The sequence below is a fragment of the Chlamydotis macqueenii genome, chromosome 3 (genome assembly GCF_036417535.1).
Source record: "Chlamydotis macqueenii isolate bChlMac1 chromosome 3, bChlMac1.mat, whole genome shotgun sequence".
Taxonomy (NCBI): Eukaryota; Metazoa; Chordata; class Aves; order Otidiformes; family Otididae; genus Chlamydotis; species Chlamydotis macqueenii.
In genome coordinates, this window is record NC_141558.1 from 120,157,709 (window position 1) to 120,178,661 (window position 20,953).

General features: G+C 36.4%; 1 protein-coding gene across 1 annotated transcript in view; it reads left to right on the forward strand.

Annotated features, from left to right (window-relative positions):
* ESF1 (ESF1 nucleolar pre-rRNA processing protein) overlaps positions 1-20,953 on the forward strand; it is a 33,496-nt gene that overhangs the window by 1,593 nt on the left and 10,950 nt on the right. The window contains exons 3-9 of the mRNA XM_086743827.1: positions 532-884; positions 1,683-1,796; positions 2,270-2,370; positions 4,465-4,617; positions 6,092-6,206; positions 7,178-7,316; positions 14,339-14,500. Coding sequence (XP_086599953.1) covers positions 532-884; positions 1,683-1,796; positions 2,270-2,370; positions 4,465-4,617; positions 6,092-6,206; positions 7,178-7,316; positions 14,339-14,500 — 1,137 coding nt within the window. The remainder of the gene's footprint in view (positions 1-531; positions 885-1,682; positions 1,797-2,269; positions 2,371-4,464; positions 4,618-6,091; positions 6,207-7,177; positions 7,317-14,338; positions 14,501-20,953) is intronic.

The window sequence follows — 20,953 nt, forward strand, 5'->3', positions numbered from 1 at the left end:
GTTAGAGCTGAAATTGTTGGTAGGATGTTTAGAAAAGTAAGGTTTTTAGTAGCATATACATTATTTATCAAACTGAATATCAGGTATAAGGTTTGATACCATGAAGGCTTCAACATACCAACACTTCGTGACTGAAAGCATAAGGATGGCAGCACCAAGCCATTAATATGAGGGCATTAGAGAGAACAGATGACTTGAAGAAAAACTTTCTTTATATTGTTTGTGCATGCATACAGCTTACATTATTCAAATCTAATTTCTACCTGTTGACTCTATACATATAAATAGAATAACAGAATAGTATGTTCTCAGAGTTTGAGGTTAATAATACAATTGTGGGACTAAAGAGCAATAGATTAGACAACGTGAAGCCAATGCTGATGATTTATGTTGTTTGCACTTCCCTGATGTAATTTTTTTCCTGCATCGTTAAGCATTTCGGGAGTTCTGTAAATCTGAGGCTTTTTCCTCTTTATAGAGGATCATATGTAATTACAACAAAAAAATGGATACCTGATGTTTATCTTTCAGTGACTGTATGCACAGACATTTTTGATCAACGTGATACCAATAAGAGCCAATTAGAGGAAGAAATTTCTGCAAGTGATGATTTTGAGTATGCAGAATCAGACGAAGAGGAGCCAGAAGACGATGGGGAAACAGGCGAGGAAGAGGAACCAGAAGATGATGGGGAAACAGGTGAAGATGACAGTGATTCAGAAGATGATGAAGAAAGTGATGATGGGCCTGATCTAGCTAGAGGCATAGGGAACATTGAAACAAGCTCAGACGAGGACGAGGATTTAAATGAACTATTTCCAAAGGAGCCAGAGATAGAGCATTCATGGCGTGAGCTGGATAAAGATGCCCCTCGTGGAGATGAGGTAACAATACTTACGCATGTGAAAAGTTGCTACATGACAAACTCAGAAATGTACACTGTTCGGACTTCATTAAAGACCTTCATCTCTGAAATGTTATTTGAAAGTATTTTTCATAAAGATTTTTCAGCCTTTTAGTTACAGAATGCACATGATGATGAAATTGGTTGAGGATGAGAGACTTGCAGTTTTCACTGGTGTCTTCCTTTCCTTCGAAGCAGTGGCTTACCTATAGATAGAGAAGCTAAGTGAAAGAACAAACACAACTGAGCTTTTCAGAAGTTCCAGAATTTAAATTGTACTGCTTTTAGTCACTATGCAATTTTTTTCACTTTTTGAAATTTAACTTTTTAACTTGCGCTTTAAAAAATAAGAAATAATTAAATGGTAAAGTAGGACTTAAAAACTTGGCACAATTAGTGTGTAAGAAATCACAGTACTCTAGTGTTAGTACAGCACTGTGATACTGGTAGCTATTGTGGCTAACCGTGCAATGATAACAAAATCCTAAGTGCTGATGCTGTAATTGCAGTCCTAAATCTGTGATTGGTGCAGTCCATTCTGTGGTGCTTCACTATTTATGTCCTCTTTATCTGCTTTGGTAATTGCTACTTCTGACCTTTGCTAGTTTAAGTGATATAAAGTCTTGAGGAAAATACTTCTTTTATTTTTTCAGGAGAGTTTGTTGCTGACACTGATTTTTACCAAGGCTAACTGCTAGAGAATTATGTATTCCCCAAAGCAGCCAGGAATTAAACCTATGCAATTTATGTTCTTTTTCTTTTTCTCCTCTCCATTTAGATTACAAGTAGATTGGCAGTTTGTAATATGGATTGGGATAGGTTGAAGGCTAAGGATTTACTGGCTCTATTTAATTCTTTCACTCCCAAAGGAGGAACAGTATTTTCTGTCAAGGTAAGACCTGATTTCTAAAAGGAGTAGTGGCTTTTACTGTTAAAAAAACTATAAAATAAGAATGAAAAAAGTAAGACATTTCTGTAGAAGAACCAAAAGAGACATTAACATGGTAAATGAGAAACTGTGTTGCAGTTTAACTTGCTGTTTTAGAAATAAACATGTGGTGCTTTTCAGCAATGGGCATGTATGTGGTGCAGTTAGATCAAATACTCCTTTCTGAAAAGGGCCGCACTGAAATGAATGGATTCAGAGTTCCTGTTATTCTTCATCTGTCTCAAAATATTCCTAACAGGCAGTTTGTTTATTCTACTGTCTTTTCTGTAAATTAAAATCAAGAGGGTATTAAAGTTTATGGAATCGATCCCTTTACTGATTTTAGAGAAAAAAAGATAAAGTCAGAAAGACTTGGTGAGATATGTTTTCTTAGCTGGTGCAGTTAAAAATTTCCTTTCATGTTGTTGTATTTGTAGATTTATCCTTCAGAGTTTGGAAAAGAGAGATTGAAAGAGGAAGAACAAAAAGGCCCTGTGGAACTATTTGATCTTCCAGAGAATACCACAGAGAATGATGGGTATTAACTAACTCTTCAAACAAGAGATACGATATGTCTAATTCTCAGTGAAAATCCTGATCAGATTCTATTTCCGAAACTTCCTATGTGGAAGTCTCATGTGAATGTCTTAATTTTATAACTTTTTCAAGGGATATTTTACACCTGGCATTATAATGAAATTTGAGAAAATTTACTTGTTGCTAATTGAGTTTAAAATTTTTTATTATGTAGCTCATTGGAATAATAAATGGAACAAATGTGTGGAGAGCTTAACATAGTGTTTCTCCTCTACAAATTGCCGTTCATGCAGTAAACTCCCTTTGTTCCTTACTGTCAAAATTTTTATCTGCTTAACCAACAGGGATCTTAACTTAGGCCAAGAATTCCCAGATTGAGAATTCTTGAATGCCACCAGCAGCAGAAACCATCACTTACTAGGCCAAGCTTATCAGGCCTTCCATTGTCCAGGCCTCTTCAGGCATGTTTGTTGTTTTTTTTTTTTTTTTCCCTCTCTTTTGTTCTGCTTGAAAATCTTGTCTTTATGGAACTAGAGAGATTTTGCTTTTATATTTTTCCAGAACTTCCAGATGTTTGGCAGCCTAACTGGGGCCACTTTTGTATAATACATGCCGCTGGACTTCCCTATATTTGGAAAATCTGGATGCTTCTAAAATAAGCAGATCCCTTTGAAGAAAGTCTCTAGTGCATCAGGGAAGCATATGATGAACTTAAAGTGCATTCTGAAGTCAGCTTCACTATGTGCATCAAGGTGTATCCTAAAGTGTTACTGCTCAGTGGGCTTAAGAGCATCTGAAATTTGATTCTCCCCCTCTATTCTGCTCTTGTGAGACCCCACCTGCAGTACTGCATCCAGCTCTGGAGCTCCCAACATAAGAAGGACATGGACCTGTTGGAGAGGGTCCAGAGGAGGGCCACTAAGACGATCAGAGGGCTGGAGCACCTCTCCTGTGAGGACAGGCTGAGAGAGTTGGGGCTGTTCAGCCTGGAGAAGAGGAGGCTCTGGGGAGACCTTACAGCGGCCTTTCAATACCTAAACGGGGCCTACAGGAAAGATGGGGAAAAACTCTTCAGCAGAGCCTGCTGTGAAAGGACAAGGGCTAATGATTTTAAAATAGAAGGAAGCAGATTCAGACTGGACATCAGGAAAAACTTTTTACAATGTGGGTGGTAGAGCACTGGCATAGGTTGCCCAGAGAGGTGGTGGATGCCCCATCCCTGGAAACATTCAAGGCCAGGTTGGATGGGGCTCTGAGCAACCTGGTCTGGCTGGAGGTGTCCCTGCTCCTTGCAGGGGGTTTGGACTGAATGACCTTTAAAGGTCCCTTCCAGCCCAAACTATTCTGTGATTCTATAATTCTAAGTACAACAAACGGATATCTAGATTTTTCAGAGACACCTAAGTGATACCTGTGCATGTTCCCTTCAAATTTCTGCACAGGACCTCAGCCCTGCGGTCTCTTTCCTGCATCCTTCCACCAATTCATCCACTTCTCGATCTTTTTTTCTGCTTTTGTTTTTCTCTGGCTGTCATCTTCTGACACGACCACCTGTGCTACCGAAGTTACTATCCTGATTCCTTCCCTTCACCCGTACTGCTTCCTTACTCATCACTCCTGCACTGCCTCTTTCTAACAGAGGCATCTGCAATTGTGTCCTTACAGTCTCCCAGTTTCTTTTACATTTTTAACATGTACTTTTACTTATGTATGAACATCCTTTTCATCATCCTTGCTAGAAGCTAGTGTAACTGCAAAGAACTTGCTAGGCACTATTAAATACCTCTTTCTGTGGCCTGCACAGAGACATACAAAGATGCTATTGTATGCCCTGCTGTAACCTCACAATGCCTGTGGGAAGCAGAATCAGATACAGAAAATGTACACTTAAAACCACTGTGCAAATTAGTCTTTTTACAGGAGTAAAACTGAATAGATGCTGGTGGAACTTCATGCTGTTTAACATCTAATCTTACTATAAGATGAGAAGAATGTTTGAATGGTGCATATTTTTAATGAGTTGAATTAAAATGTTTTGCAAATGAAAAGTTGTTAAAGCCAGGTCACTTGATTGCGGTTTTCTCTACTTTTGCAGGGTTTATAGAGAAAAACTGAGAGAGTATCAGTTTAAGCGACTGAAATACTTCTATGCAGTCGTAGAATGTGATTCTCCTGAAACAGCCAATAAAATTTATGAGGACTGTGACGGATTGGAATTTGAAAGTAGCTGTTCTTTTATAGACCTGAGGTAACTCCAGTGGTGACTTTATTACATGTTGGGCCAGGGAGGGGAGGGACAATTAAAGGCAATTTAAAATAATTTGGAATGAACTGTATTATCTTTATTCTGTAGCCAAAATGAGATCCATAAATAAATTAGGCATCCACTGAGTTGTTAGGATTCCCTTTGATTCTTTTTTTTCCCTTCTTTTTGAGCAATTTTGCTGGAATATGGAAAGTTTGAGAGGATTTCTAGATAGACAGATATAGAGAGATTATTCTCAGAGAAGTCAGGTAAAATATTCTGGTTGCATCTTAAACCTTTTGGTACAATTAAGTAAAGTGGTAGGATTTTGAAAACAAAACAACATATATTTCCCCCTTCGCCCCCCCTCCTTTTTCTTTCCTTAAGGGTCCAGAAGTGGCTCTCTTTCAGGATTGCTTACCTCAGGGCAAGAATATTGCTGCTGTTGTCTTGAAGCAGCACTAGATTATTATGCTAGCCCCTATAAATGAGCTGGAAGCTCTAATATTTCAAAAGTCACATTTGGGAAAGAAATAATTTTAAATTATAGTTGTTCTTTATTGTTAGTATTTCCTTTTGTTACAAAAAAGCAGAAGAGAAGTTACTAAATCATAATAAGTTTTGACAGAAGCTGGCTTTGGCTGCTGGAGCCTGTATTATGGGCGCTCTTGGAAGTAAGTGAAAGATAAGTTTTTTGCTTTGAATAATTTTCTAGAGGAACTTAGTTCATTTGCTTTGAACCATTTTAGAGAAGATTATCTCTGCCAAATGAACATGTATCTTTTCATGCTTTTAAACACAGAAAGACAATGTTTTACAACAGACACAGCTGTTTAACATTCTCCAATGCTTTTTCTAATCTTCTACTTTGTTAAATTTTAATGTTGAATAGTATTCATCAGTTTATTTTTGCAGTGATGTAAGAAAAAAAAAAAAAAACCCAAGTAATTTATCTTGTAATGTACAAAGGGTTGTTTTTTTAATCTCATTTCTTCAGTTGTTACATGACTTTTTAACATTTTAACATTTTTTTCCTACTAATTGTAATGTTAAAAAAGTACCAGGCTTTTAAAATTTTTGGAATGTTTTTATTTATTTGTTTTCAAATTATCTTTTACTCACTTTTGAATTTTTAATATTCAGCTTCACGAAAAGATGATTCTTAAAACAAATAAAAACACCCCAGAAACCACCCCTGATCCTCCTAATACCAGACTTAAAATTATTCAATTTACTTCCCCAATCTGGTGGTGGTGTGCATCGAAAACCTGTGGAATAGCTGTGCAGAAGCCAGACAGTTAATCTTACGTGTGTGGAGTACTTTTCCATTTCTTCTGTTTCTTTTTCAGGCTTACCAACTTTTTCTTGTAGCAAATTCTTTTGTGCTGATGTACCATACTCATGAAAAGTTTTGACTGTTCATGCTATGAAACTTCCCAATGTACTTGCATAGTAACATGTTTTATTTGCCTTTAAGGTTTATTCCAGACAACGTTACATTTGATGATAAGCCAAAAGACGTCGCCTCAGAAGTGAACGTAGCTGCATATAAGCCAAATTACTTCACATCTGCTGCTATGGGAACATCAAAGGTATCTTTACAATGTTTTTGTAATGTTTTCTTCATTTGTTTAGTTTCATTGTCAGCCTCTAAATTATACAAGTAGTGGGGAAAATATTCCTGATTATCTTCACCGTTTCAAAATTAAGACATTAAAGGTATTAAAAGATGTCAGCATGTTATGGAGCCACAAGTTGCAATCCCATAAATAAGCTCAAGTTCTGGATTTTAAAAGAGGTTTGGCTTCTTTCTTACAAAATAAATACTGCATTTTGACCTCATTGTAGGTATCTTCATTCCAAATTGCACATGGAATTACTTTGTTATTCACAGTTAAATTTTTACCTAAAATGGGTGTTTGTGTGTAGCTCAGTGAGAGCCTTTTTGGTGGTAGTGCCAAGCTTAAACAGTTGCTTCCCCTCCTTGTACCTTCAATCCTACTCCATCTTATGTGACAGCCAAAACGTCCATTGGCCGTGAAGTGAACCGGATTGGAGAAGAGATTAATTGAGAAATAAGTAATTTCTGCTGGATCATTTTCAGTCAGATTTGTTTCACCTTCCCGTTGAGGGCGCAGTTGCGCAAACACTTTCATTGTCCCCATTAGCAATGCGTGTATGATTCCAGGAATGAGTTGCTGCTGGAAGAGGAAAGGAGGGGAGTTGGTGGCTGCTTCAACATCAGTATCTGCTGCCACAAAGGAAATTTGGCTTACAGAGATACTGTTGTATGCTACCTGCTGTTACAGAGCCCTTCAGTGCATGAGGAGACTTCTTTCATGTATTTAAAACTCCTTGAAACTCATCGGGGAACAAATTCCAAGAAGTTGTAATTAAATTTATTTCAGTAAATGTTATTAGAGCTAATTGTTGTAGAGAACATTAGTAATAGGTTTCCATTGCTTCTTAAATGGAAGATACCAAATAATTTTCCCTAAAAAGACAGAATTACAATGTTTAATTTTAGTGTTTCAGCTACTACAATGTCATTCTTATTTTTAAGGTAGATATCACATGGGATGAGACAGATCATGAACGAGTAACGTCACTTAGCAGAACTTTTAAAAAAGAGGAACTTCTTGACATGGATTTTCAAGCTTATTTGGCTTCGTCTAGTGAAGAAGAGGAAGAACAGCAGGAAGGTACTTACCTTAATAAATGTTGTCCACAAAGTCATTGACTGCAGTGATTTGAACACAAGTTATTACAGTATGTAAATTCCATGTCTTTAGAAAATGCTTTGAATGTTGTCTTTTACAGGGACAATATTGTGCTCATTGTATAAAAGCTGTGCTCAAGTTCTACTATGAAAATAACCTGCCTTTCCTCCAGAGCTAAATATCTCTGAAAGTGGCATATGCTTACTTTTTGTATGTGTGACCTAAAAGTGGAGGGAAATTGGTGATGAGCATGTTGGTAATTTTCATTCATCCTTTTCAATTAGGAAATAAATGGATTGATGACAGAACACTGACAGACTGACAGATACCAAAATTTTTTTGAAAGATTAATAAATTAGGCATGTTAACATGGAAGCTGTAGAGTTCTTTAAATTTAGTGGAACTTGACATTTCTTTTCTCTTTTTCTTTTTTTTTTTTCTTTTTTTTTTTTTTTTTCTTTGCTTATTTGCGTTAAAGACACTTTTCTGGTGTTCTTTAGACAGGATAAGAAAACACATGTACAAGTTTTTAAAATGGTATCTCTAAAGCTACAGTTGAGATTCATTTTGCAAACCTGATTCTGATTCTCCAAACAAATTATATCACTAGTATGACCCCAAAACTACTACATTCTTTTTGAAGACAAAGTACGTTAGCTGAATTCAGAGTTACAGCTTACTCAGAAGATTTGTTAGTGAGAGTTTGACTTAAGTGTTACCACAGTAGCATTAAAACAGCTTTCTGGTTTTCATTTCTGTACTGCAAAATCTCTTTTACCTGGTGTAATTAATGTTTGATTAAGCCAAGTATAATGATTAAAATTTGAGTGATTTCAAGTAGCAAGATCACAGGTGATCTAAATCATGGCATATGTTCTTTATTGCTGATTTGATAAATCTGTTAAAGAAAAGGTGCTTTGCATCATACATTTGAATGATTTATGTAGAGAATGTGGTAGCTGTTCTGTTCATTCAGCACTGAATGAAGATCTGGTACCTTTCTGTGAAGTCTGAGTAACACTGATCAAAAATTACCAAATGGTAGGTGATTAGGAGTTATCCTAATGATTGATCCCCTGAATAGCTGCTTTCAGCTCTGAATATAAAATAATTTTCTTCTCTCTTTTGCCCCACCTCCTCACTTTCTTTTTTTTTTCAGGATATCTTATTATTTCTTTGTCAAGTTTGGCAAATACCTACTTTAATCTCTGCATTTCTGAGATATTTTTTTTTTTCAGTAGAATTGGAGGTGCTTCCTTTTCAAAGGAAAAGTCCTAGCTTGAAATGTGAAGTGGTTAATGACTAAATTAATTAGGTACAATGCTCAGGGCAGAAATCTATTTATAGGTTAATATAGTATTTTGTCCTCTAAACACCTACTAAATTCTCTGGAGGGCAAGGACATACTGAGGAAGCTGCTCTAAGACTGTTCTTGTTGGGATAGCCTAGGCTGGGTACTGAATGTACACCAGACCTTAGAAGGTCCTGAGGGAGATATAGATTGTACAGAGCTTCTTCACTCCAGCACTAGCTCTTTTTGGGTAACCAGGGGAGTGTGAATGACAGTAGAGAGAAGCTGTGCTATGAACCTTCTGATACTCCTAAGCTATAGGTCTCATAGTGATGGGAAAGGTAAGCACCAGAACGTATTTAAGGGAACTTTAAAGTGTAGTAGTAACAACTTTCAAATGCTTCTTGATTCACGTTCCTCTTCTTACAGAATATAATTTCTTCTAACTTCATAAGGTACATAAATCTGTGTGTGGTGCGCCAACATGTAAATTCCTGAATTACTTGGCTTGTTTTCACTCTGAAAATCAATCTGCCCTTCATTATTAATATACATAGCCTAAACTACAAGGCAAAGAAAATGTCATTAAGCCTTAATCACATCTTTCTAACATGCTAAAATAGATTTATACTGCATTAAAGCAAGTTGTTGCAATCAGAGATGACTTTGGAGCGTGCAAAAGAACAAGACAGATTTTTCTGGTTGTAGAGTTGGGAAATCTTCTGGCAGCAACCTCAGCTTGGCAGTATCTTGACAGGGTTAATGTCCATTTGTTTCTCATATTACATAAAAATGCATTTATAAACTGCACCTCCGTGAGCTTTAGTAATGCTAGTCTAGTAATGCTTCGTAAATTACCTAAATGGGAGCAGCAGATGAAGAGGAAAGCATTTCCGTTGTCTTATTTTGTACAAGGCTACTGCTATGTTAAGGAATAGCATCTGTAATGGGGAGGTGATGAAAGCGAACATCTATAAGTGAGCAACACTTCAGAAATTTTAAAAAGTAAACTTCCATTGCTGGGAAGGAAAATAAATTGACCTTAAGAAACCTTACCACACTAGTAAGTTTGAAACCTGGAAATGTCTAGATTCTAACGATGTTTTGAAAAGTAAGTTATTAACAGAGGAATCACGTTGCCATGTCTCTAACGTGTTCCTGAGCTTTTATCCATTCAGTTATGTGATACAAAATAGGATTCCATCCAGCAGAATGATGTGGCACTATGCACACATGGGAAAAATCAATGTCAGCTGCTTGAATGGAAATGTAGGAGTGTTGATAAGAAGGAAAAAAAAATGTTCTGGACTCTTATTCATATTTTTTAACTTATTAAAATGTTTTATTTACAAACAAGTTTTTGTTGGCCTGTTCTAATCTGATTTTTATGGAATTTTTTTACTTCAACTACATGTGTCATGAATGTTAGTATTATTATTATACAACAGTTCTGTAATGTCAAGTATTTCAGTGACCTGGTACGGTTGTGGTTCATAGCACAAAGTATCTCCTTTACATTGCTTCTGAATTTTCTGTTACTTGTATGCAGTTGTTCCAGTTAGGAAGCATTGGTGTGCATCAAATCCAGCCCATAATTGCTATTTTGACTGTGAGCAGCAGTCACTTAGTGTATGGCATTTTAAATGATGGTTTAAAGTAAGCATTATGGTTTTTATGCCTAAGCTCTTGTTTGTTTGTTTTTTTTTTTTAATCTTTGCAAGAGCGACATCTTTTCTGCTGTTCTTTGCACAGCCACACAGAATAGACTATATGACACTGAATAGACTATATGACAAAATACTTTTATCAATGTATTTTTAATTAGCTGTTCCTGATGGTATAATCATAGAATCATAGAATATCCTGAGTTGGAAGGGACCCACAAGAATCATTGAGTCCAAGTCCTGACTCCACACAGGGCAACCTAAAAGTTAAACCATCTGTGTAAGTGTTGTTTAAACCCTTCTTGAACACTGACAGGCTTGTAGGGAGCTCTGTGTAGAGCTGTGTTTTTCACAGTAGGAGTTTGAGCAGGGAGCACAGTCTCTTGTGCTATTCGGCTTCCAATACAAGACTCTATAGAGACAGTAGATGTTTTGCTTTGTGCTGCAGCACCAATGCTGGAGGTGCATAAGTACAGAGAAAGAAAATGTAGTTGCTGGAACGGAGGAGTTGCTGGGTGGAGTTTTACTTTTATAAATAATGCTGCTAATCTTATTTTTAGTGATTAATGTTAAATAAAACCAGACCACTTATTAAATCTTAAAATTTTGAAATCTATTTGGCACAATAACTCTGATTACATAGATAAATTTAAATGCATCTTTAACATTTTATCACATGATAGTACAGTCCTCCTTGCTGTCTTAAGGATGAACAGTATTCATATGTGTTTGTATTTGCTAGAACTATTACAGAAGGCTAGGAAGTAGAAGGGGATAGATGTAGAACATGCAATTCACTGAATCCAGTGAATGTTTATAAAATGCATTTAGTAGGATATTATTTGGGTTAGCTTTTGTCCCTTATTTCTGAATAGCTGCTTTGGATACTCTCAGGCATTACTGCTGCTTCAAAAGTAACAAGGACCTGACTTCTCGTGATATTTCTGTTGGATTAGTTTTGGCATATTGTTAAAATATTTCCTAAGGAAATAAGCTAGCAAGAGGAGTTAGCAGTTTATGACTACGCCAAGCCTGGGTGGAATTTCATGGGACAGAACAGAATTACCATAATCTGGTTATTTTCTTTCTGTGAAGCACCAGAAGCTTGATATAACTGATGCATGTGTTGGATACTTTTCCAAAGCGTGTTTGCAGGAGCTTTTGTCTTGGGTTGTTTTTTAATTTTAAACAAAAAAAGGTGCTTGGAAGGCCAGGAACAAAGGTCATCTCAGCTTTCCTTCTAAAAAGTTCATACAAGCTGTTGGAGGTGTCCCGTAACTTAGAAGTGAAGAATACATCTATGTGTGCTTGTGCAGGCTAGCGGGTCCCCACTCAGAAATGAGTAGATAGGAGCCAGCTCTGATTGCAAGCATTTTCATCTTGGCTTACATCTGGCTGTCTCAGAAGTGTGGTTCTGGGAATGCCCAGTCCTCTCTCACGTGCAGCCCGGTGCTGAGGCTGCAGCAGGCACCTGTTTTGCAAAGTGAGTTTTAAAAACTGCATCCAGTACACATCACTCAAGTTGTTAGACTGCCCTGACCTGAAAAAAAATAGAAAAACTAAAAAAGCCAGAATGAAATGCTTACTATTAGTTTATTGTTATGTGTTCACATTCTCTTCTTCTAGTATCTGTCTTCTCTGTGGAAAATATTTTACAAAAAGATACTGTGATATACTTTGAATAAGCTTATTTTGATCACCTTAAATTCTATATTTTTCCTTTTTAATTATCATTTGTATGAATTGATGGGATTTGCACAACTTCTTGTTCAGAGAGTGCTGAGAATGTGGGAAAGTGGAGTTAAAACTCAAAGTTTTTCTTTGTTCATCCCTATTTTCTATCTCGAGAGTGAGGTCAGTGCACTTAATTTTTCATATCATGCTGTACTACAATGCAATAACCTCTACCTCAGACTTGCTTCTTGAATGCTGTAGAGCTTTTTATTTTCATTCTATGAGTCTACATGCATTGTAGAGTTTTTGAGTGTCTGAATTTGAATAGACCTTGGATAAAATTGAGACATTTAGCATATTTTTATGGTGTGGCCAGCAGCATCCACGTCAGTAGCTGAATTTTCTGGTGTGCCATTACACCATGAGGGAGAATTTTATCTTTCCATCTTTAAAAAAACCCAGCTTTGCAGCAAATGTCTTGTCAAATGTTGTGTCTGTTATAATTTTTCTATTCTCTTTAGTTTAGTAAGGCTGAAATAAAAAACAAACAAAAAAGGAATCATCTACTCATCCATTGCAATATAGTCTTAAACTAAGAATACTGTCTGTTCAAAACATTGTGATTACAAGAATGTGATCTCGGCTAACACAGCTGCCAATCAGCAATTTAATACATTGAGCCTTTGAATTTGTTTATATTTTTGATGAATTACAGCATTTAAAAACAAACAAACCCTAGAAACTGTCATATTGGAATGTCTCTGACCTGCCTTGGGATTTTAACTTTTTTTTTTTTTCCTTAGTTCTTTTAGCACTTCTGTTACTACTCTCCTTTTAAAAAAAATGAAGAACATACTTGTATTTTATACTCTAAATTTCACTTGCTTTTGCATTTTCTTCCTTCATAAGTTGAACTTTTTTTTTCCTCTTAATTGTATTTCTCTTGCAGTGCAGCTGTTAATGCACCAGAACTTTTTGTTTTGTTTGTGTGTTTTGTTCAAAAAGTCTTTGAACAAGCTGTTGGCAGAAAGCATTAGTGCTTTAATATCCATCAGAAAGTGGTTCCTCATGTTGTGCAATAGAGCGTGATACTTGAAAGCTAGTGACAAGGTTATTTGAACTCTGAACAAACTTTGAGAACATCCAGTTCATTTTCCTTTCTTGCAGCTGCTGTCAAGTGTTCTGTATTTGTGTACAGAATGAAAAGGCTCTTAAGGGTTTTTTTTGAAGGCGATGTTGAATATTTGACAAAAGAAATGCTTTATCTAAATGAGGAAGTATGACAATATGCATTGCCACTTAAATTTTTCCTAGCAAAATTAGCAAAGGAGTCATAAATACAAATTCATAGGTTCTTACTTATCCAGTTTCAAGGGAGCCTTTCTTAGCCTAAGGTTCCCCATCCATTTCCCATTCCCATTTCTTCGGTTCTTATCCAGTATAGCTTTACTTCTCATTTCATGTGGCATCAGGAAGAAGAAACAACAAAATGGCTTATATTTTTCTCAGTCTTCCAAACCGAATGCCTTTTGCTCACTGCATGAGCAGATGCTTTCCTTTTAGGAGATCCCAGCTATTGATGAGGAAAGTGAAAAAGTAGCTGCAGTTAACTGAACAGTAAAGGTTTCTACACCCAGCCAACAACCAACTTCTTGCCGCGATGGGAATGAGGAAGAGAATAACAGTGTCACACCTAAGTTTTAGGTCACTCTGTGAACTTGCAACTGCAGTCTGTCTTTCCAGACATCAGTTATGCTGTCCAGGCTATTTGGTACTGTAGGAAGCATGGCTTTAGTGCTAAATCAGGGAAAAAGAAAAAAGGAAACTGCCCCAAACCTATTTTTCTACAGTTCAAAGAGCTGCAGGATCTTTAAAGCCTTAAAAGCCTGTTCTTTCTGAAACATTTGTTTAAAACCTTGTTGTAATTGTATTTCTCTGAAAAAAGGAAGAAAAAGTCCTCTCCATCTTGCTTCATTTGTTAATTCAGCAAGTCATTGAAGATTAAGACATTGAATAATTACCTCCGTTACAGAATCTTGCAAGCTTTATTTGTTAAAATGTAGCACTCAATTTTCAAAACGCTGTACTCAACTATTTTTTTGAGATTTAGGTACTACTCTGCTGTAAGGGATTCTGAAACTAAGAATTTAAAAATGCAGTAAATGCCCAATCAATTATTTCCTTTCCTGTATAAATTTTCTTTTGTCTTTTCAGATACTATTTTTATTTCATCTAAGTAGGGAAATTCTAAAACTGGTTAGTCTTTGGGCAGTAGTAAGATGAAAAGACTGTTTTTTAGGTGTGTTTCCTAATCATTAACTTCAATTGATCACTTTCTTGAGGCTGTCTGTGATAGCTTTACTCTCTTTTTCTAGCTGATGATGTAGCTCATGAAATGGAAGATGACAAACCCAGGAAAAGCCAAAAAGATGATGAAGAGCAAATTGCCAAGTACAGAGAACTTTTGCAAAGTATCCAAGAAAAAGAGAAAAAACAGGAAGAAAAGGATATAGGAATGGAGATTAAATGGGTTCCAGGTAAGCTTTATTTTTTTTTCTTTCACTAACTTGGAGGATATTGGCCTGCTAATAGGGATATAGTGTAAGGTGTTGACTTTAAAGTAGTAGAAACTGACCTTTTTTTCCCATAAATTGAAATCCAGATGGATTACAATGAGGGAAATAGAAGAAATAATATGATTGAACTCAGTTCCTTAGCTGTAAGCCTCTCTTTGTAGCTTATTTTTTCACGCATTTTTTGTGTGCTTGCTTTTTCATTTATCACTTTATAGATTTTCTTTAATAGAATTCAGGTGTTTACCATAGAGTCATAAAACATACCTACACTTTTAAAAATTAAACCCAGTATGATTTGGAAACATAGCACAAAATTAGAGGAGAATTATTTTAAAATCTTGCTTGCATAATGCTGAAGATTTGGGGGAACAGAGAAGGGAGAAGTTTGATCCTCCAGTGAGACTGCTCTGTGGGAAAGAAAGTTATCAGGAAGAAAAGTTGGGGGATATTTGGTTGTATTTAGTGACATCCAGATTTTCTTCTGGAGATTAAAAAAAGATTAATTCATCATATAGCATCCCAGCAGAACTCATCCCGAGATCTGAAAACCAATGCCTAGGGTTTATTTTCCTTTAGGATGAAAAGACATTGGGATTTATTTTTATATTTTGTTTATGGGTGTGTGCTTTCCCTGAGATGTAATGAGCCAGTTTAACAGCTCACTATATCCAAAAAGGGAAAGATTTTCACTGTGGCCTCTCCTTCTTAATCGTGGCCCAGAGTTCAGTCTGACTTCTTGTACCAGCCCTGGCATGAGATTGTTAGATTGTTAGATTTCTTTGCAAGCTTAATTTGCTGAAATGGCAGAATGACTCTGGAAAAGAAGAAAAAAATCTGTATCTTTTCTGTTGGGTTAGTAAGTCAGATAGGCAAATGGAAGCATTTGGTGAATGCTCAGAGGGTTGAATTATGCAGGCCAAAGACTAGGGAAGTGTGCATTAGCTTTCTGGGGACAGCAAGGTGCTGTATGTGCCTGCAGTCCTACACCTACTAAACCATGTGAGTAGGCAGCCTGATGTGTTACTGTACTGAGACCAGAGACATACTAGAATCCAGTCTGCTCACCACTGGTGTATTAATTCCAGCTAGGAATGCATAGCTAATTATCTGATTTACACTAATATTATTCTGAATTTACTCAGGTAACTTCTGTTGAATATAAATCCTCACTTCTTAAGTCTTGTTCTGGTCCATACTAAGTCAGTGAAATTGACTGAACTGAGTAAAACCGTTTTATTCCTAGCTCTTTATAAGATCTATAATCAAAAGTATACACTGGGATTAAAAATAGTTGTGTGTTTTCAGTCGCTTCCAATCATTTCTGGCATGAATGCTCCCAAAACTTTATAGAGAAAGCATGTTTCATGCACGATGGGACAAGTGCTTGCTAACACAGCTGTATCATAATATTTTACTTCATCCTTCCACAGTGTGTCAGTATTTGCTTTCTTGAAGTTGCTCACTTGGTATAATTCATTGTGTCGCTGAGCATTCAAGGCAGATGAGTTCTCACACATAGGTAGCTATCATAAGATTTTTACAAAGATTTGTTGTTGCCATCTTTCAGACTGAAGGTGTAAACCATGGTCAAAACAAATACTGCTAGTAATGTGTTCTATATATAGGCCAGGTATTATTTAAATAGTTAGAAAAGCTACCATTTCTGTTGTTTTGGAAAACATGATTGTGATTTTTTTTGTTTGTTATACAGTCTGCGTTCCCAAGAATCTCACCAATTGTATGAATGAAGTTCTGTAAATTAAAGAAGTCTGAGCAACTTAACATGGTGACATAGTTAGGAATCTAGAGCAAACCATTCACTGGAGGAGATGGAGAAGTATTTTGAGAGAGGTTAAAGGAAACTTGGCACAGGGAGAACAAGAAGTTTCCTGAAGGGCTCAGCCTCTTAAAACTGTACCTTGCATGTTACAAATAAATTATATTAATGTTTAGGAACTGTAGTAGAGATGGAATCCAGTTCCCTAACACCGAGGCTTCCTGTTTCTTTGCAACTGAATTTGACTTCAGAAAATTGATTTTGTTCCATGTTACATCTAGTCCAACCCTTTCCTTACTGCCCATTCTTGCGGGGCTCCTAGGACTTTTGCTGTATCCTCATCCTTTTTTTGAGGAAGGGATGGAAAAAAACCCAAACCAAACCCCCTTGTCCTGATAAATATGACTGTTTAGAGCCAGTTGGATGTCTGTACACTGGGCTAGATTTGTTCATATAATGATGGGTTAAATGTGCATGTGTGCACAATGAAGCTTACGTTGGTAGTTTATAATATGTGATGTCAGTTTAGGAACTATGATTTTGCAGTATATGTTAGTGTTTCCTCATTTCTTACCCTGGAAAAGTGTTATCAAAGAGCAGGGATTCTGAAAATCATGGAAATGTTCACTTGCCTTTGCTAGTTAGACTGTTCACCTCCATGAGGTCAGTCAGTACCACTACTAGCTGTTAGCTCCTGGAATGTGGTTTTGTCCAGAATAAACATCCTAAAAGTGAAGATGAGTGTCTGAAATTTGCTTTCATATCTAACATATGGGAGCACTTTAGCTGCTTCAGGCAGCATTTGGAGAGGAGGTCGTGCGCACCTGAAAGGGAATTCTTTGGTTGGTTGGTGTTTTTTTGGGGGGTGTGCGTTTTGGTTTTGGTTTTTTTTTGTGGTCATCACATGCTGAACAGTAGTTTATAGCTCTGGCAATATATACACAGCTGAGTCTGTGCTCTCTTATGGGAGAGAAGTATATTAGTTATTACCTTATTTTTTTTCTTGAACAAATGTGCTTATTTAAATTCCAAACCAATTTAATTATGTTCAGTTGGAGCATTCTGTGAATTCAAAAATATTTTTTTGTTATAATCTCTTAAGACTCCTTAATTTTTTCAGAACTAGTTTATGTCTGTTGAAATATTTTTATTATCAAGCTCTGCCTTAATCTCTGACTTACTGCAAAATCTTTTTCCTGCCCAAACAGTTACAGCAGTTAAACCTAGGAAGCTTTTCAATTGAAAGGCAGAGATTTGAATTAATTTAAAAATTTGAGTTTTGGCACAAATATCTACACATGGTTATAGAAAGCATACTTTGTGAATGATTCAGTTATTCTTGAATCATAATAGTTTTAAATAAACCACAGTGCCAGCAAAAATAAATCAGATGTCGTTCCAACTCTCTTTGGTCTGTTTCTTTTAGGCACAAAATCAGTGTTATATTTAAGCATCCATCTGTTTTCTTAATCATATTTGATTTAACCAACAATTACTATGCATGCTTGTCCAGCTCCCAAAGCTCCCTTTAGAAGGTGGAGAAGACCACAACTGTGTTTCTTGATGACATTCAGCCCGTTTTTCATAGAATTTTTTTTTTCTATTGGACTTAAAAATTCTTCCTTTGGGAAGAATGAGATGTAAATATTTAGCTAGGCTTAAAGGAAACTTGAAAATTTGGTTTCATCAGAAGAATAGCAGGCAATCACGTCTCTGTAAAATGCATAGTAAGACCCAACTGTACGTTGGGACAGATTTTATGGAGCACAAAAATGCTCGTATGGAATATATATCTCAATCTACATCACTGCTTGGCGTATCCTCTGGCTGAAGCACTCTTAGCCCTTGCTGCACGAAGCAGTGTGTGTGTTCAGCTGCACGAGGGCTCAGCCCTGTAGTTCTTAGCTGCTAAGTGTGATGTTTGTTGTTTTGTTTTTTTTTTTTTTCAGGCAGTTGTACTATGTTAGGAAAACTGTCTTGACTTAAGATGTCTTAACTTCAGGGGTGACAAATTCTAATTTTATTTGAATATTTCTGTCTGCTATTCTTTTTAGCTACCTGCAACAAGGTGTTTCTCTTTTCTGGTAAGGCATTACATCTTGCATGTTTAGATTTCCTGAGAATAGAGAAGTATCTTCTTAGCTTCTTATAATTGTGACATGCTGTTAAACTTTCAAAATTTTTCAAAATTAAGTGTTTAGAGAAGTAAATGTTCTGGCCTACCCACCCTCTGTCACTGTCCCACTAACGTAAGAAGCAATATACTTAGGTTTGTTATAGTACTTTTTGCACTTTTAATCCTTCAGCTCAGGTATGATTTGGTTGTATGCTAATATAGATTACCTTTTGCCTCTCTTTTCTTGGCCCTTATTTGAGAAGATTAAATAAGACTAGTGTGATTCCTTTATTCTTAAAAAAAAAAATATATATATATAGATAAGGGTATAAATTAGCCTTTTTTTATGGCCAGTTAATAATTCTACCTAAAGTAGACAATTCCTTTTCCCTTCTGCAATCAAACGCCTTTTGACCACTTAAATACACTCTTATTCTCGGGAAACGGTCTGGACAGTAGTTTCTAAGCCATTCTAATCTGTGGAGAAACTCTTAATGCCTTTCATGAGACTGCCAAATACCACAAGAAAGGGCTGTATTTTCCTCCAAGTCTTTCTGTGCCAGATGGATAAATTATTCCTTTTTCCAGGCAAATAAATCAGAAATCTTGTAACCTCCTTTGAGATTTTGGGTCTCTCTTTCTGGAGATGAGACATACTTTTTTTTTTTTTTTTTTTTTTTTTTTAATCCACCATTTACTGTCTTCAGAGACAATCTGCAAGATTGCTACCTGACCAGTAATTTTTTTCCACAAAAGTACCGCAAAATAATAAAATAATATCCAAAGTAATAGTAGTTCAGTTTCTGGGAAGCTGATAACTCTCTCATTGATTTTGGAGATGAAGAGGTGTACAGTTGGAAATAACTAAATGTTTGTTCTTGTTGTATCAGAGGGTTTCTTAGTGTCACATTTTTAGTGAACCTATACAATATCCTTCCTTTACTGTATCATGGCTTTGCATTTATTTGCTGGTTTATTACCCAATTTTTGTGGCTGTAACGGTTTGCTACTTACTGTTACAGGCTTACTGTTGCTGGCTTCTTTCCAGGATAGTAGAAGGATGTTTGTTTTTTGGTTTTTGGTTTTTTTTTTTTTTTTTTTTTTTTTTTCCCCTCCCCCCTCCACTTTTTACTTCCTGTAACAACAGACATGTTGTAACCAGCTCTCCAGCCTTTGAATTATTTTTGGAGTGTCGACAAGCGCAAGAACAAGATTTGGTGTTTGCAGTTTTTCAGAGATATGCTCTGCCTGCTTTCCTGAGGACGGGCAGAACTGTCTGCGAAGGCTGCCCATTTTTTCTGTTATGAACTCTGTTCTCAGTTGCTCATTACTGAGGAGAGCTGGAAGGAACAATGATGAGCGGGGACTGGCCAAATGAGAAACCTCGGAGTTGGGAGAAAGAGTGGGATCTAGCCTAGGACATGTGGAGAGGTCCGAGTATGATTTCCAAGCCATAAAACTGGTCTGAGTTGAGGGAGAGTAGGATTTGGCTAGGTGAGGGCTGGCCTGGGATGGTAAGAAGGGGATGCTGAAGAGAGACAATTAGAACAAGTAGAATTGGGGAAGAGGCTGTAAATATCAGACTTGGAGGGGGAAGCAGAAACACGATTCCTACATGCTCCCAAGATCTATCAGTCATGGTCAGAGGATGTTAACTATAGGATATTTGATGCATTTGTTACAGAAGTTTTTTTTAAAAAAAAAAAAAAGTATGTAGTGAAAAAAGCAAGGAATTGCAGGTACTTCATTGCTCAGGCTGTTACCTCCTGCCAGGGAAGTGGATTCTGTCTTTCTGCCACTGACACTTGAATTCTGCTTCACTGTGTTGCAAGGCAAGTCAGTTATCTCTTTACATCATAAAGTTTTGGTTTTACAAGTGCTCATCTTGTGAAGAAGGGGTTGAAAGTATATAAGCTGCATCTGAAATCAGTATTTGTCCTCATAACGTGCAAGTGCTATGTGATGTAAAGACTTTTGGAAAAGCATTCCTGAAGTGTGTGGAATTTTCAACAAAAAAAATGACAATTCCTTTTAAATACAATGCTTATTCTGCATTTAAATATTCTAGGTGTCAAATGGGGATGCTGCAGTTATTCAGTGGATTCTTTTTTAAGGTGATGTTTTTGCACCATTGAATACTGTAATGATACATATTATAGAAAACTCCATTCTGTTTCTAGAGTAGGGCTTAATTATGTTAGGAAATTTTGCTGTATATTATTATGTTCAATAACTTATAGATTGAACAGTAACACAAAATATTGAGTAGTTACATGTTCGTGATCTATAGATCAAATGGTTAAGATCCTCTGGAAAAGGTAAAATGTCATCATGTGATGAGAAACTATCAGAATGCATACTTACAAGAATGCCAGATTAAAGGTTAGGATATACTTGTGCATGCAGCTTCAAGTGCTAGGCTTTGAAACAGTGACAGTCTGTGCTAAATTATGGAATTTAATGTAAACCTTACTAACATATCCAGACTTAACAGTTTGATCCTGTTATGTGAGAATTACTT